The sequence below is a fragment of the Eschrichtius robustus genome, chromosome 5 (genome assembly GCF_028021215.1).
Source record: "Eschrichtius robustus isolate mEscRob2 chromosome 5, mEscRob2.pri, whole genome shotgun sequence".
Classification (NCBI taxonomy): Eukaryota; Metazoa; Chordata; class Mammalia; order Artiodactyla; family Eschrichtiidae; genus Eschrichtius; species Eschrichtius robustus.
In genome coordinates this window covers 74,374,049-74,392,591 of record NC_090828.1, presented here as the reverse complement: position 1 = coordinate 74,392,591, position 18,543 = coordinate 74,374,049, and the positions used below count along the sequence as shown (strand labels likewise).

The 18,543-nt window shown below is 36.0% G+C and overlaps 1 protein-coding gene across 3 annotated transcripts in view; it reads right to left on the bottom strand.

The window, feature by feature from the left end:
• The window catches only part of ACVR1C (activin A receptor type 1C), a 39,350-nt gene extending 21,842 nt beyond the window's left edge, over window positions 1-17,508 (bottom strand). For 2 of the 3 annotated variants that reach the window (XM_068543970.1, XM_068543971.1), the window contains exon 1: window positions 17,340-17,493. In XM_068543970.1, coding sequence (XP_068400071.1) covers window positions 17,340-17,493 — 154 coding nt within the window. Of the gene's footprint in view, window positions 1-17,339 lie in introns of all 3 variants that reach the window. The other variant, XM_068543972.1, reaches the window with a different exon arrangement.
• Window positions 17,509-18,543: the final 1,035 nt, after the last annotated feature.

The window sequence follows — 18,543 nt, the reverse complement described above, 5'->3', positions numbered from 1 at the left end:
TATTTGCAGCAAGTGGGGGCTACTCTTCATTGTGGTGCGCGGGTTTCTCATTGAGGTGGCTACTCTTGTTGCAGAGCAGGGCTCTAGGCATGCGGGCTTCAGTACTTGCAGCATGTGAGCTCAGTAGTTGTGGCTCACAGGCTCTAGAGCACAGGCTCAGTAGTTGTGGCGCACGGGCTTAGTTGCTCCGTGGCATGTGGGATCTTCCCGGACCAGGGATCAAACCGTGTCCCCTACATTGGCAGGCAGATTCTTAACCACTGCGCCCCCAGGGAAGTCCCAGGAGAACTTTTATTATTTGATAATTTCCAATTTTTGAGACCGTGTCAACTGAGGTGATTTCTCCATGGAATAAGCAGCTCCATGGTGGCATACGTTAATCCCAAAAGTGAGGTCTGGGAGTGCTGCATTGCTAACTCTAGTTATTTCACTCTCTAGTAAATTAAATAGAAGAGGTTGGGAAAAAAGAGACAAGCACTAGCCCACATGGATGAGAGTCTAGCTTACAAAAGTCTCCCCTATGTAAGTTCTGCAGTCCATTAAACAAAGATGACGCAGGGGAAGGAGGTATTAACAAGCCAGGAAGAAGGGAATGTATGAGGTGGAAGATTCTGTGCAGCTGGAGGGAATCATACAAAAGGCAAAAGATTGTAAGAAGGTAAGAACAAAAAAAGGGAGAGGAAAAAAGAAGGAAGGAAGGAGGAAGGAAGGAAGAAAAAAAGAACGAAAGGAGAAAAATTTTTAAAGTATTTTTGTGAATTTGCAACTTTCCCTAGAGACAGGAGTGAAACTGGTGATTGTGAAAGCAGTGGTGGTTACTACTGCCCAAATGAAGTTCAGAACCAGTTTAGATGCCTCAGCTTCTCCCAGGATAGTTCCTGTTACCTCCTCGCCACCTCCTATTTCTGGCTTTAGGGAGGCAAACTTCTCAAGATGAAAAGAAAAAGATGAGAAAATGTGGGCATGATCTCCATGTTTCTTCCCCTGCTGACCTTTTCTCTTTCTTTATTAAAAGTATGAAAAATTATTGATGTTTATGAGATTTATATGACCTTCATATTAATTAATTTATATTTCTTTAGTATACGGTAATAGGAGGAGATGCCTTAGAACTGAGGAGAGATGTGGACTTGATCAGTGGCTTCAAATAACTCATATTGACCTTTGGCACAAAAATCCTGTACTATATTTGTGTTCAACTTAAAGGTATATTTCTTCACTGTATTTGAATGGCATTCAACTGACTAGAAACTGATATATTACAATGGAGCGATGTACAGAAAATGAGGATATAGTGACTGAAAAGATATACACTGGCTGGACAGCTGTTTAAAAACAAATTTGAGCAAAGAAAACAGAGGTCTTCATCCAGACGAAGTGAATTTTTACGAACCATTTCAAGGTTAGTGCTTCCTTCCCAAAAGTTGCTATAGCAAGTAGCTACATAAATTTAAGAGGGTCCAAAGCACCCCTAAAGAAACCACAAACTAATTTAGCATTGAACCACTCCTATTCCTTTTATTAAAAGTTTTCCCCAAGTGAAAAGATGCTATTATTGCAAGGTTGAATCCATGAATGTATAAATATCAAGTCTTCAACTGCCTCCTTACCACCCGCCCGCCCCCCGCCCACCCCAGGAAAAGGGAAGCATTTGTTTCTCCAGCTTGTGGCTTTGAAATGTTCTCAGAATAAAGCAACCAAAAAGACTGTGTTGCTCGAGATGCTTTCTGATAGGTCTGTTTCTGTCCTGGCACCAGAAGAAATGCCACTAGGAACAACTGAATGACATGGTGATGTACAGGGTGATGTACCCTATAAACTTCTATACTCTATAAACTTCTATGACCTCTGACTTCAGTTAAAGAGCTTTTTGTTTAGTTCACAGGTTTCTGGGGGGAAAAGTGTGGAAATAATAAGTGCAGCTGAAACAGAAAAAAGAAATACATTACCTCTAAGATATTCAAAGCTACCTCGTTAATTAGCTCAACAGGAATGATTTCTTTTGTCAAAAACAGAGTGACATGTTAAGCAATGAGAAATCTCCCAAATCTTCTCCTTTACCTGCCATTTCAAAGCACCCAGAAATATGGGTACCATTATCTCAAACATTTGCCTGATGGTAATGAAAATACGTTTCTAATTGATTTCTTGTTGCTTTACTAAACTGGTTCAAAACCTGGAACCAAAGGGATTGGTGTGTATAATGTTGCACTGAGAACAACTCTCTGGGATGGTGGGCAGAGAGTGGGGCACAGTCCACACCTTTGTGGAATTTAAAATCTACTAAGGAATACATGACCCATCTAGGGTACAATTCCAAAGCAATTTGGCTGGTAAAAATAAGGAGAAAACTTTATGTAGCAGCGAGAGATGTGGCAGATAAGAAAAAGATCATGATGAAGAGTTCCATTCATGATGAATCAGTCTAGTATAAAGAATATGTAACTAAAACTTTACATGTGTGAAACACACACATGGGAAGTAGAACGGGTCCAAGGAGTTAAGTCACAAACGCAGTTTTATTTGTCTAACACTTCCATGTAATTCTTTACTCCTGATTACAGGGAGCCCTCCACCACCACCCACGAGAGCCTGTCCTAGCCTCCTACTTCTTCACAGTGACCCTTATATTTATAAATGTCACCAGGAAAAATGCAGTTATAAGTTAATTTGGTTAGATCCCTCCAACATGCTTCACTATAGGGGGAAGCAAATGGTCCCCCTTCTTCACAGAGTGAGAATAATCATGTCAAACAGGTTGTTTCTGATCAACATGAATCTCAAGTACTGAACAATGGCAGAATATTTTCTAATCTAGATATTCAACTGAACCATGACAGTGACAGAAATAACATGAGAATTATTTCTGCCTTTTAACCATATCAGGTGAGGTACTGATGGGCCATTCCGTCATTCAGTGCTCAATCTATAAATGGCTACTAGTATACAAGGTCTACATCTGGCCTGATTTCATGCGTGTGTAACAGGCAGAGAGCACCGCACATCAAAATATTTCCTGGCTAGTTCCCCTTGTGCTGCCAGTTTTCTGGGAAGAACACTGAGAAGCCTCAAATATTCTTTTGTCCACCAGCACCTGAATTTTAAAATAACAATGATTTTATATATTAAGGAAATAAGAATGTTAGATTGAAGAGTATAATCTTTGGCATAAGGGGTAGGAAGAACTCTGACTCAAGCAGAGGTGAGATTAATACAATGTAGGAAGAATTCAAATCGGCTTCACAGTTTTTCTTAATTTTAGGGCATGCACCAGAGATCAGTTTCTTAATCTGTCATCAAAACACATATTCTTTTTTTATTTATTTAATTTTTTATTTTATATTGGAGTAGAGTTGATTTACCATGTTGTGTTAGTTTCAGGTGTACAGCAAAGTGATTTAGTTATACATACTCATATATCAATTCTTTTTCAGATTCTTTTCCCATACAGGTTATTACAGAGTATTGAGTAGAGTTCCCTGTGCTATACAGTAGGTCCTTGTTGATTATCTATTTTATATATAGTAGTGTGTATTCTTGAATGATACATATCTATAAAGAAATTAGATAGTAATTACTCAAAGAACATTTTACATTTTTTTATGCCAAACTTTTACATAAGAAAAATGAAAGTTCCTTGGAAGAAGCACCCTATCTCATAGCTGAGGGCGTTGTTCAAAGAAGGCACTTAAAAATATTGATGACAAAGAAAAGTTACACTTCTCTGTCCTAAAGTTCACGCTAATAGAATTTCTCCCTCAGCTAACACATTCACACAAAGCAGCTTGTCCATTTGGAAAAGACTGACATGAGACAATGATATTTTGACCCAGTTCAACATCCTGTATACGATAATCACCTGAAAAATATTTGAGTAAACGGGTAATAGTATTTATGTAACTGAGAAGAGTAGGGCTTACATAGTGTAAAATCCTCAATCTAGAATTGGTTATAAATTTTACTTTCAATTTCCTATTAATCCCTATGAACAAAATTTCATAATTAAAATCAGTGTACTTGTTCCTTGAGACAAGAAATGCTTCCTATATTAAACATTTAAAGTACAAGGTTTGACTTTTTGTATACTTATATTTCATGGACTTTTCAAAATGTAAAAATCACAGCATCTTTCAGCTTATGGGGAAAAAAAATCCCTGTCTGGCACACCTGTCAGGTGTGTGGGGGATCCTCAGAGAGTGAGCTACAAATGGATTTGTTCATGTGGTGGCAGAGCAATTCCACAAGGGGTCCCATGAGTCTTTCTCAGCATGTTGATGTCACCTTACACTGCCTAGAGCAATGAATTTACATTTAAAATAGAAAACCATAAAAGTTGAGACAACAATGGATTTTTTAAAGGGATTAAGATAGCAAGACTTTTCAGCTCCCCAAAGAATAATATTCACTACCTGAGTCTGCAAATTTTTATAATTATAGCACGCTTTAAAATGATTAATTTTGATAAATTCAATGCTAATGTTTTCACATTTTATCTTCCTTCAAATGTAATCCTTCAGTTTGGCTTAAAGTCTAATTTAGACATGTGCCTAACAATATGCATTGTTCATCTACCCTAGCTGATATAAATAATAAATTGTTCTTTTTTTCTTTACACAATTGAGAACAGGACGGTGAAAACTGTACTGAGGTTAATTAGGAAAGTACCCACATTTTAACGTTGTGCGTGTATTTTCTTTATTGAAACTAATTATTTGAATTAGTCAAAAATACAATAGCATTAAAATAGTGTATTGAACTCCAAAAGGAAAAATCAGAAATTATTATTACACTTACCCTTTCAAGCACTGTATGTTTTGGCAGCAAAATGGGAACAAAGATACCCAGAACTTGAATGTTTTTGTTGAATACTCTATTTCCATATGAAGGGTGGTAATTAGTGCATGCATAAACTAAATAGCAGTTCCTATAAAAATTAACCCTATAAATAAAAGGCTTCTCTAGCCCAGGTTTCCTGACCTTATCCTCGATGAATTTTCATAGACAATTTTAGAATGCTCTTGATGCTATTTGACATCACCACTATTTCTCTGAGCATGTCTCTGATGTCACCTAGAGTCACCAGAAATCATTTCTGTTACAAATCACAATGCAACCCACTATGAAAGAAACAAGCCACAAAATGTGATTCCTTCACATAGGAAAGACATGTTTTAATAATAAGAAAGGAAAGTCAGACATAAAATTATATTAAACAGAATAACTCAACTATATTAAAATAGAAAATATACTAAACTACTGATAGTAGGAACTCTAGGCCAGTGAATATAAGTTCAGTAGGTATTGAATGAGTGAATGAATGAACAAGGAAAGCTCATGCCCAATAAGGAAATCAGTCACTTCTGCTTCCGCCAACTGATAACAAGAGGGAGACTTCAAGAATGCCAAATCTTCTGATTTTTTCAAGATAAGCCAGATGTCTGGATTTTTATACTGACTCAATGTTTAACATTATAAAGAAACTCACTTCTTTTCCCCAGAAACTATGTAGATCAAATGAAACCTGTCTGTGGGTCAGGTACAACCAATAAGCAGGTAGAACTCTCAATGACTTGTTTTGCTGTTTCTATGTACATTAGAATTAGATTTAGCTACTAATGACAGAGGAAACTATATAGAAGTTTCCTTTTCTCTTTCATGTAAAAGAAATTTGAAGATGGATAGTCCAATGTTAGCAGGTTGGCTCCATGTAGTTTTTGGTCAGGGTCCTTTCATCTCCCTTGTTTCCATCCCTATCATGTAGGTATTATCCTCATGGTCCAAGGTAGCTGCTAAACTCCATCCTTTACATCCAGGCAGCATGATGGAGGATGGCATAATAAGGTGCCAGTTCTGTTTTAAATGAGTCTTCTCAGAAGTCCTCCAAAACACTGCCAGTCAACTCATTAGCCACAACTTAACGCCACACCTACCAGTAAGAGGAGCTGAAAATACTGTCAGTTGGAGGGACAGCCATACACCCAGCTAAGTCTAGGTTCTGCTACTAAATGGGTATTGGAGGAAACTAGATGTGTTTGAAACATTTATAGTCTTAGCAAACTTTGATCCATTAGATTTTTTCATTAGAAAAAGAACACATTTGCAACAAAACAAACAGCATAAAAATTTATAAGGAAAGAATTAAATAATGTCCTCAGCCGGTTAGCTCTCCGATATCAACTCCGAATGTTAGGAGAATGTGTAATTTTCATAAATTTACCCATACTCAAAAGTTACTTTGGGACTTCCCTGGTGGTCCAGCGGTTAAGACTCTGTGCTTCCAATGCAGGGGGTGAGGGTTCGATCCTTGGTCAGGGAGCTAAGATCCCTCATGCCACGCGGTGTGGCCAAAAACAAAGTTACTTTGAAACTTAATGTTTTGTTTTCCTTTTGTTGCGAAATATAATAAATATACAGAAAAGTGCATACAACATATACACTGGAGCATAAAAATAATTATAAACCCCTATGGATCACCAGCCCCCTTACCCCCTACCTGCTCCCCAACTCGGAGATACCCCACATGATCATATCCTTTCCCAACCTCCAGGGTAAGCATTATCCTGATTTCGCAAATAATCCTTTCTCTGTCCTTGTACTGTGCTTCCCAGAATCCCTTTTCCTGTATTGTTACAGGTTAAAGTTGGGATATTTACATATATGCTCATAAATGAGAATGGCTTGTAATTTCTTTTTTACGTACTGTCTTTGTTGGGTTTTGATATCAAGGTTATGCATAAAATAGGTTAAGGAGTGTTTCCTCTTTGTCCATGTTTTGGAAGAGTTTGTGTAACAGTTACACAGTTATCTGTTCCTGGAAATTTAGCAGAATTTTGTGGTAGAACGTCTTGGGCTTTGAAATTTTCCTTACAGATATGTCATAAGACTATTATAATTTACATTATAATTTTCTAAAAATTAGGTTGCTCATAAATCATGTTGTTTCAACCTTATGTAGTCTCGCTGGTTTTTTTAAAAAATCTACTTATTCTATCAATTACCAAGACAGTGGTGAATCTCCTTCTGAGATCATAGACTTCTTTATTTCTCCTTATAGATCTGTAAATATTTTCTTTATTTTTGAGGCCATATTCCTTTTTTTTTTTGGCTGCATTGGGTCTTCGTTGCTGCACACGGGCTTTCTCTAGTTGTGGCAAGCGGGGACTACTCTTCCTCGCGGTGCGCAGGCTTCTCATTGTGGTGGTTTCTCTTGTTGCAGAGCATGGGCTCTAGGCACATGGGCTTCAGTAGTTGCAGCACGGAGGCTCAGTAGTTGTGGCACGCGGGCCCTAGATCATGTGGGCTTCAGTAGTTGCGGCGCATGGGCTCAGCAGTTGTGGCTCACAGGCTCTAGAGTGCAGGTTCAGTAGCTGTGGCGCACGGGCTTTGTTGCTCCGCGGCATGTGGGGTCTTCCTGGACCAGGGACCAAACCTGTGTCCCCTGCATTGGCAGGTGTATTTTTAACCACTGTGCCACCAGGAAAGTCTGAGACCATATTCTTAAGTACACAGAAATTTAAATTTATTAAGAGTCCCTGGTGGGGACTTTCCCTGGTGGTCCAGTGGTAAAGAATCTGCCTTGCAATGCAGGGGACACAGGTTTGATCCCTGGTGAGGGAACTAAGATCCCACATGCTGCGGGGCAACTAAGCCCGCGTGCCACAACTACTGAGCTCGCACACCTCAACTAGAGAGCCTGTGTGCCGCAAACTACAGAGCCCACACACTCTGGAACCCTTGTGCCATGGAGCCCATGCGCCACAACTAGAGAAGAGAAAACCCGCACGCCACAACTAGAGAGAAGCCTGTGTGCCACAGTGAGGAGCCCACGCACCACAACGAAGGATCCTGTATGCCTTAACGAAGATCCTGCATACCGCAACTAAGACCCGATGCAGCCAAAAATAAATTAAAAAAAAAAAAAGAATCCCTGGTAAATTGAAACTTTAATTATTAAAAAGTGAACTTTTTAACTCTAGTAATTTTTTTTTCATTGAAGTTAATTTTGCCTGCTAGTAATATGTCAACATTTTTATTAGTGTAATATATGCATGGTATATGTAAAAGCACATATCAAACCTTCTTATACTTTCCTCTATTTGTCACCCTCTCTTTCATATTTTCCATTATGTATTTTCTTTATTACTGAATACAAAATAGTTTCTTCAGACCCGTATTTCAGATCCCTAATTCTCTCTTCAGTTGTTGTTATATGAATTGTTATTAAACCTATACACTAAGTTTCTAATTTTTGTTATTGTATCTTTAATTTTAAAAAGTTTTCTTCAATATTGTTCAAATCTGCTAGGTCATTTTTGTAGAATTTACTATTCTCTAACAAATGTTTTCAAATTTGCCTTTTGTTTCTTTAAACATAGAATAGCTACTCTATAATTATTGTCTGATAATTCCAATATATGAAATTTTGTGCTCTCTTCTACTGGCTCATGCTCATGCTGTTTTGAACCCCTGTAAGCTTGGAGTGCTTGATCTTCATTATGTACTTCTCATGTCCTTGAAAAAGTGTTTGTTGTCTCTCTTTGAGACCTAATATTAAAGTGCCTTTCTCCAGAGAGTTTGAACTTTCTTCTGGCAGGCAACTGGGGACACTATTAGTCTGGGTATACTTTAAAAAAGTTTTTCTTCTGGAGAGTACCACTCAGACAATGGAAACTCAGGTTTAAAATCCATGTGATGGCTACGCTATGTCCACAGCTTCTCAAGAATAAGGTTTTTCATTTGCTTTAAAGTTGTTGCTTTTCATTATTTCTTTTTTTCCCCTGCTCTGCTTAGTAATAAACCCAAGCCTCCTCCCTGGGGTTGGAAGGAGATGTATTTACGTTTGGTTTAAACTTGCAATAAGGAAAGAGACCTTTGATAATTCTACTAAACATGGCGGCTTCTATTAGACGACCCAATTTGAGCAAATCATGTTTTTTTACTTTTGTCTTCCCTGAATCTTGAGATTGCTAATAGCAAAACCCAACATTTCCCTTGTTAGAAAAAGCAGATACACATGAGGAAAAAAATGTACCAGATAAGAGTATCAGAAAGTTAGATAATAATGTCTTAAACAATAACGGTGTTCACCAATTCACAAAAAAAGAAAACTGGAAGTAGGCTGTTGACACTGCTGAGTCTCTTTGTTAACAAATCATAGAAAGAACCTACTTCCAGATTTCTTGTCATGCTGAGGCTGTGAACTCCCTCACTTGTTAAGATATTATCTAAGTTTCTGATACTTTTAGTTGAAAACATCCTCCTTTACCTTTTACCAATCCAGTGGGTGGAAAAAAATAGTATGTTGTTTTAATTTGCATCTCCCCAGCTATTAGTTTTGTTGAACATCTTTTCAATACTTGACCACTTTGAAGATTCTCTTCTGTAAAATTTCCATGTGTGTTTTTTGCCCATTTTTTCACTTAGCACCCCCTCTCCTTCTCTCTCTTTCCACTCTCTCCCTTGCCATGTACAAAGGCATGTGCACATGCACACACACACATACACAGAGGCTCTTTATCTTTTAAATAGTTATTTTTTTTCCAGTCATATATGCTACAAATATTTCTATCCCATATTTCATTTATCGTGGTTTTATTTATGTTATCTTTTATTATTCATTTTTATTTTAGTTTGCATGTAGTCAATTATATCTGTCTTTTCCTTTTATAGCAATTGGATTTCCTGTCTTACTTAAAAACAGCTTCCATACTGTAAAGTCATAAAAATCCTTTTTTTTCCTAAATTTTCCTCTGACATTTAAATTGTTTTATGTTTCACAATTAGATATTTAATCAAGCTGTAATTTATTTTTGTATATGGTATGACACTGTGGTACAGCCCTGTTTTCTTCCAGATGGATAGATAATTATGCCAGCATCATTTCAAAAATAAACCATCCTGGAGTTTCCACTTCTGCCAAGTTACACTTTAGATGTCCACAGAGCCCTTCTTAGTACAGCACACACAAAAATGCTGAATAAAATATAAATGAAAAACTCTTTTTTCTATTATATGATTAACCTGGTAGGAAAATAAATGAATTGCTCAGCAGCCGAAAATAAAATGCAAATCCAAGGAGGTATCTGAGCACAGGGACTGCCATTTACCCTGGAGGCATCTGCCAGTTCTTGGTAGTTAAGTGCTTAGTTTATCAGATTGTATCACAAGATCAGGAAATAAAACATGGTTCCTGAAATTGTGAAAGGTCAGATCAGAGATCCTGGTATAAATCAGTCAAATATGAATAGCATTACATTGAAAATAAAACAAAATAGAAACCTTCTGCAGAGAGAGACAGGGTGTATATCATCTATTTGTCTGTCTCAACCTTGACTTTGGGTAGAGAAAAAAAAAAACAACTGTCTCTAAGAGGTCCTCACCATAAGTGTGCATCCATATAGGCAGGCTTAGAGCCAGAATTCATGCTATATGTTGGCCAAAAAAACCTAATCAAAACACTGAATGGGTTGGAGTTGGTAGCACTTGCAGATATCTGGCAGTAGCTAATATAAATCTCCTCTGGAGGAATATATTTTAAATACAGGCATCAAAAGTTTCCTCCAGATATGATTCTCAAAACATGAACTCACAATCAAAAATTACAAAACATGCAAGGAAAGTAGCCACCCAGAATATGAGTCAGCAGATTCAAACTCATAGAAGCTGTAGATAGTATTAATTAATTATCAGAGACTCAAATATTAGAAAATATAGGGAAAACAGTTTAAGAAGCTTGAAGAATAGATACAGAAGGTCCAACTTACACAAAATCAGTAAAGAAACTGTGAGAACTTATTAGAGGGCTCACAGAAAGAACCCATTATAGGGACACACACCCTAAACATCTTTTGGAACATTTTCCAAAAGAATGGAACTTTTTCACTTATTATTTGTTTGTTTACCCTGAAAACAATCCCCCTCCCCATCCTCCACCCCAAAAGTATGCACTAATTTGGGTAAATAAGTCTTTTTTTTTATTGAAATGGAAATGCTCTTGAAGAGCTAAGAATACATCATTTATTTTTGAGGTGAATTTTTCCCACCAAAGTGGCTTCTATCCTAATTTCAGAGGAAGCTGTGAGTGGTCAATCTGCATGAGTTACTGTGCAGGAAATTTACTGAAGCCTGAGAGTACTAGATCTAAAGTCACTGGAGTCAGGGCAAGATAAGTAGAATCCAGAAAGGTGGGCAGATATTTTTGGAGTTTAAAAGAGCTATTTTTATCTGGTCTAAAAATAAACAGTTAATAAGAAATTAGGTTACACTACAAACAATATATATGTTTCTCTTGCTTAACTGATTTGCATAGCCTATATTTAATTGTAATATTTAAATATTCAGTATGTTCGTATAATGAAAATAACAACATATTTACTATTAGTAGAGACATGAGCTCCAAGCACTAGTCAAACACATGCCTGTTTTTGGAAATGGTTTTTGCCTTTCAAGTTTACTTAGAAAAAAGCCCTCTAAATATTTATGATAATAGTTTAACTTGGAAGGTCACTCCAGTGACATCAAAGATATCTACTACAATAAGCTTCAGGGAAACGAGCAATTTTTCTGATGTTATATTTCTACTAAACTATAAAATTACTTCTATCAAAAAAATTAACTCCTGAAAATTAAACCCACATGCAATGTCAAACAAGGAAGTACTTTTTTTTAAGGGCAAGTGATCAAATTTAATGTGATCTTAATCAAATCTTGCTTACAATGATCTGAATTAATTCAACTTTAATCCAATTTAGTATTATAAATGAATGGGTAAGAAGGTTTTAAAAGGCCATTTAAAAGAAAAACATTGTAAATTAAAATAGTAACCAGATTCTTAATAGTTTGTTGAACTAGTTAATTAAAATAATAAATGTCCTTGCTGCATTTAAAATTACCACATTTTAAATATCAACTAAAGCAGTCTCTCTTAAACTGTAAATATGTAAACAACTTATGGGGTCTGATCAGCATTTTTACTTAATGAAAGAGCACAGAGTACCTTGTACATTTTATGGGTAAGAATATTTTGTGAAATTCTTGTTTCAGATGTGTGTGCATGTGGGTTGGGGGAAATTATATAAAATGTGTTTCTTTCTGTGTGTCACAATGGAAAGCTGTACGAAAGCCACTAGTCTAAGGTTTTAAGAATTAGAATCAAACACTTAAGAGGATTTTTAGGAGGGCAAGAGTTTGTGCCTACAGAGCTCCAGTTGCTGAGTTACTAGGACACCATCAGGGAGAGGAAGGGGGGAGAAAAAAGTCACGAGATGTAGTCAAGGTAGGAAGTTTGTCACAAAGAAACAAAGCAAGAGCCCAATTATCACAAACAGGACCTAAGGACAGAAAAGAACCAGCTGAAACATGACAAGAGTGGGTTACTGTACCTACATGAAGTCAGTTATCCAGAAATGACACCACAGTCTGGGGTGATGAATGAAAGAGCCAAGAGGCAAGGATCCACTTAGCTTTCAGCTGGAACTGAAAAGGGAAGTCCTAGAGTTTCTCCAACCTGTTCTGGTCACCTCTCAACATTTTCTTCTACCATTTTACCCATGAATGTGATGCAGAGTATTAAGTACTGTGGAAATATCACACTGTCTACTTTTCAGAGTGCTTTTATATATTTCATATACATGTGATCACATTTGAAATTGATAAATTCCTACTAGGCAGAGCAGGGGATATCAATCACACTCCCCTGATGACACAAAAACAGCAGAGTTCTTGGCACTGGCTGTATCACTGCTCAGCCTAGAGGTTCCCAACTCCTCTCCAACAGCTGCTGTTCCAAACACAGCTAATAACCATTCAGTGCTGCCTCACAGAGAGAACAACCTAACACAAGATGACTGCACATGCAATCTTACTCAATTCAATGTCAATTTACCATACCCATGTCACTAAAAGAAACAAATTTTTAGTTTATGTAAAGAAATTTGATATCAATTAAATGTCACATAGCATTTTTCGTAGACATATTAATTAACTGGCTAGATAATACATACCTTCCCTGTTATAAGTAATCTTTGAAAGCCAATTAAGATAATCCATCATATCAGTAGACTAAAGAGGAAAAGTCATGTTATAATCTCAATAAATCCATGAAAACACTTGAAAAATGTTAATATTCATTCATGATTTTAAAAAAGACTTTCCCGGGCTTCCCTGGTGGTGCAGTGGTTGAGAGTCTGCCTGCCAATGCAGGGGACACGGGTTCGAGCCCTGCTCTGGGAAGATCCCACATGCTGCGGAGCTACTAGGCCCATGAGCCACAACTACTGAGCTCGCGCGTCTGAAGCCTGTGCTCCGCAACAAGAAAGGCCGCGATAGTGGGAGGCCCGTGCACCGCGATGAAGAGTGGCCCCCCGCTTGCCGCAACTGGGGGAAGCCCTTGCGCAGAAACGAAGACCCAACACACAGCCAAAAATAAAAATAAAATTAATTAATTAAAAAAGACTTTCCCCAAACTAGCAATAAAAGCAAATTTCCTCAGTTGATAACAGGGATCTACAAAAAAACCTTCATACTTAACGGTAAAAGAGTGAGTGCACTCCTCCTAGAACCAGGAAAAAGGCAAGGATCTTTAACCACGCCTACTCATCATCATATTAGTGATCCTAGCCAGTGCAAAAAAAACAAGAAAAAGAAATAAAATGCATAGAGATCAGAATGGAAGATGTAAAACTGTCTGTACTCACAGATAAGATTATTCTATATTTAGAAAATGCCAAAGAATTTTTTTAAAAGCTATTAGAACTAACATGTTATTTTCACAAGCTTACAGGATATAAGGTCAATATACAAAATTAATTTTATTTTCATATACTGGCAGTTAACATTTAGAAATTGATATAGTAAAACTACCATTTATAGTAGCATCTAAAAACATGCAATACTTAGGGATAAATTCAAGGAAATATGTATAAGACCTGTTCTCTGATAGCTACAATACACTAAGAGTAACTGAAGAAAAACTAAATAAATGGAAAAACATACTATGTTCATGGATCAAAAGAGTTAATATTATTAACATGACTATTTTCTCCAAATAATCCATATTCAACTCAATCTAATAAAAATTTCATCATCCTATTTTTGTGAAAATTGTCAAACTGATTCCAAAATTTAAATGGAAATTCAAAGGACTTAGAATAGCCAAATCAATTTTGAAAAAGAACAAAGTTGGAGGGGTCATACGACCTGATTTTAATACTTACTATAAGGCTACAATAATCAGGAAAGTTTGATAGTGACATAAGTATAGACATATAGAGCCAGAAATATACCCACATATACATGGTCACTTTATTTTCATTCAAAAGGTCAAAGTAATTGAAAGGATAGATTTTTCCACAAATGATGTTGGGAACAACTTCATATACATGTGGAAAAAATAAAACACCTAACCTCAAATAATAACAAAAAATTAAATTTAAATTGAACATAGACCTAAATGTAAAAGCTGAACTGTTGAAATTTCTACAAGAAAACATAAAAGAAAATATTTATGACCTTTGGATAGATAAAGACTTCTCAGGACATGAAATATGTGAACCATTAATAATTTTTAAAAAGATAAAATATACTTCATCAAATTTTGATCTTCTACTCTGCAAAAGACACCTTCAAGGAAACAAAATGTCAATCCACAGAATGAGAGAAAATAGTCATAATATACATATCTGATAAAGGACTTGTATTCCGAATATATAAAGAACTCTTAAATTCAACCATAAGAAGATAACCCAATTTTTTTAATATGCAAAATATTTGACACTTTATAAAGAAAGAAACACAAATGTCCAATGTGCACAAGAAAAAAATAAGTTATCATCATTAGTCATTAGGGAAATGCAAATTAAAACCACAATGAAATACCACTATACAATCACTTGAATGGCCAAAATTAAAAAGACTGATTATACCAAATGCTGGCAAAAATATGGATCAAATGGAACTATCATACATTTCTGTTGGGGATATAAAATGGTATAAGCAGTGTGAAAATTATTTGGGAGATTAGATTTATAAATTAAACATATAGATATTATATGACCATTCAATTCCACTCTTAGGTATTTTCTCAAGAGAAAGGTAACATATCTCCAAAGACTTGTACTCAATTGTTCACCGCAGCTTTGTTAATAACAGCCCCAAAATGAAAACAACCTGAATACCCATTGTGGATGAAAGCGTAAAAAGAACAAAACATACAGTGGGATATTACCCAGCAGTAAAAAGGAAACAAGCTGCTGATATACCCAACTTCATGAATAAATCTCAAAAACATGCTGAGTGAAAGAAGCCAAGTGCAAAATTATATCTTCCATAGGACTCCTTTTATGTGAAACTCCAGTAAAAATTAATCTACAGCTATTAGAAAATAGATCAGTTTCCTGGCCCTGGTGAAAGTGGCGATTGAGAACATTTTGAGGTAATGGAAATGTTGTGGCAGTTACATAAATGTATGTGCCAAGACACATCAAACTGTACACTTAAGATGTGTGCATTTCATTATATCTAAATTATACCTCAATAAAATTGATTTTTTAAAAAGAAAGTCTGGTTCCCAAGTGGACTTGAAGGTAGAACATAGGCATCTCAGTAGTTAGGCAGAGTTTAGAGTTGGGCTGGGAAGGACCCATATCCTAGCTGCGCTAAGCACCTTTAATTTGCCCAGCTGCGTGTGAACCATTTTGTCCTCCAAGACCTTTTGTTGCAGTCAAAGTGCTGTCTTGTACCCATACTGACTGGCAGAACATGGTCTTATGGATAATTCTTTATTGAGAAGACACATTAAAGAGGTCATTGCCACAGCCTAACATGGAGACTTTCCTTCCCCTCCTTAATCTTTTGGATCTTGGTCATGGGAAGACCAGCATCAAATATAGGGGACCTTCATTTTAGGGTTCTCTGGTCCACCAAAACCAGGGGAGAAGATATAAGGAAAGAAAAATTCTGGTATCAGAATAGATACCAGATCACTATCAAACCAAGGAAGTCTATGGAATCTGAGACAAAATAACTGTGGTCTAAAATCTAAGACTCCTAGTAGCTTTGGGGGATGAAATATGCCAAGTATGACTTCTGAGGTTGTAACATAGGATAATGCTTCAGAGTAGTGTTTCCCAAAGAATGGGACAAGTATTAGGGGTGGTTCATGAAATGATTTTTAAGGGTTCTTGAGATTAATTGGAGTGGTAAACCAACATGATACTAAATAACATTGAATCACACAAGAATTTCTCCTCTAGTTCTCTTAGTTTTTCTGATTATGTATCAAAAGGACTCATTTCACGTTAGTATGTCTTTAACACCACTGTCTTCTCTTTTAAACAAAAAGAAAATACAAAATACCTAACTGTAATGCAGTCAGTACATTTGTTTGTTTATTTAGTTAGTTACCTTTTATTAATGGCAAGTAAACTGGTTTTTCATTTGTAGAAGTAATGTCAAGTTTTTGCATAAAGTAAATGTTCTCCAGTAAAAAAGGGGGAGGGCAGTTAATTTATTAAAAATAATAATAGGTTAAAAATACTATAGTAGAATATGGTGATATATGAACATCTGAGATTGGATAACAGTACATGTAAATGTTCATTTGTGAGGAAGAATATGTATTTCTGTATAGATATTAACATACTAAAGAAAATCTACAAGCAGGACATTTTCATGTCATAAATTAGTTTTTAATTTGAATTACTTGCCTCTTACTAGCCCCCAAAATTTCAGACTCCAGATTATTGATAAAAGGCCAGATTAAGATTTTTGTACCTTGTAAATTAGGATAAAACTCCATGAAATTGGGGGAAAGGCAAGAATATATTTGCACAATAATGAAGGGTCAAATTCCATTCTATCTGTCTTTCTGTTAATGAGCGCTCTCACTTGAGTGTGGGCAAAGAAGATATGCAGAAGTTACCCATGAAAAAAAGATTCTGTCTCCATAAAAGTTGGCAATCTACTATTTTTGTTTTCCTCTTTCTTCTCTTCTTTTTTCTTGATATACATTTTAATTTCTTTCCTTTAAGAGACTCCATAAAAATTTATATTTTACTTTAGGTTCATTAATCACTTCAAAAAATACAACTCATGTGTACAGATTTCTTCAAAATTGTTATGCTGTTGTCAATGTTTTGACAGTCTTGTGCAATTTTTAAAAAATCAACCTCAACTAGGCTCTAGAGAATTTTACCAAAAAAAAAAAAAAAAAAAGGGAGAGAGAAAACTGTAAAACAGATTTTCTTATTTAAAGAAACATAAAACAGTTTGATTTCTATCATGTGTATATAACTTTCCAAGAGTACAATTAAATTTGGCATGAACAAGGATAAACCCTTTACCTGTTGGAAGGTGCAGAGTTATGTTGTTGCAAAAATCTGTGAAGCAGCATTCCGTTTTGGTAACATTGTTGGAACTATGACAGAAGACTTGCGCATTTAATTCTGGGAGAGAGACGCAGGACTTGATCACCTGTTCCTTTCCGTTGGTTAACATAACGGAAGCCCAACATGCTCCTTCTGTTTGGCAGGTAAAGTTTGAAGAGTCACACAAAAGACAAACACACTTCAAACCTGGAAAAGGTAAGGCAAAAAGCTTTAGGAAGCTATAATGCAAATTTATTTCATAATACTTGAATAGAGAAATTCAATCTTTAAGAAGACTGAGAGAGGGTTTAAATAGTACTAGATAGAAACACATGCTAAAGCTGTTACTCCCTCTCGGCAATGTGTTTTATCAAAAGGGTTGCCCAATCATCATTTACTATTGCTTATATTTTTACAAGCAATTTCTTCAGTTGCTACTATATTTTGAAACAGTTTTCTCATCCATGGTGTAAATCCCTCCTTTTTAAGCTCAACCAGCTCATTCCTAAATCAATAGCTCCTATGAAATGCTAGGATACAGTAACACAGCAACCTAGGGGCGCTGTCCAGCATCACTTGTAGAACATAAGTGTTGTTACAGGAGCTGAGTAACTGAACAGTCCAGTGTATTCTGTTCATTTACAATTTCTCCTTTAAACTGTTAAGTGAATGTGCTAAACACAAACCAAACCATAGATATTTACAGCTTTAAAAAATAGTGTGACTCTTCACATTTATATTCTGTGACTCTTTAACATTATTGTATCGTCACAGTTACCTTTAAGGCATTGATGAGCCATTATACTTCCCTCTCTTCACTAAAGAATACATCTCAGAATGAGAGTCATTTGAACATAGACCATGACCTTCGGGCAATTTTCTTTAATGAACACATCTATTCAGTAGAGCAAAACACATCAATCGTAGAATTTAATATATTTGCATCAATAAAACTTTCAAAAATTAGACTTTGCTAAATTAATCTGTTTCCTTCTCAAGTTTTCTCAACATTCCCTACTTAATAAACACACACACACATATACACACACACCCCATGTTAACTCACATGTTCAAAGTGGTAGAGTACTTCTGTTCTGACGTTAAATATCTGTCATCACGTCAACCACTGGAATAGTCCAGTGGTTGTGAGTAATTTATTCAAATTTTATTTAAATTATTT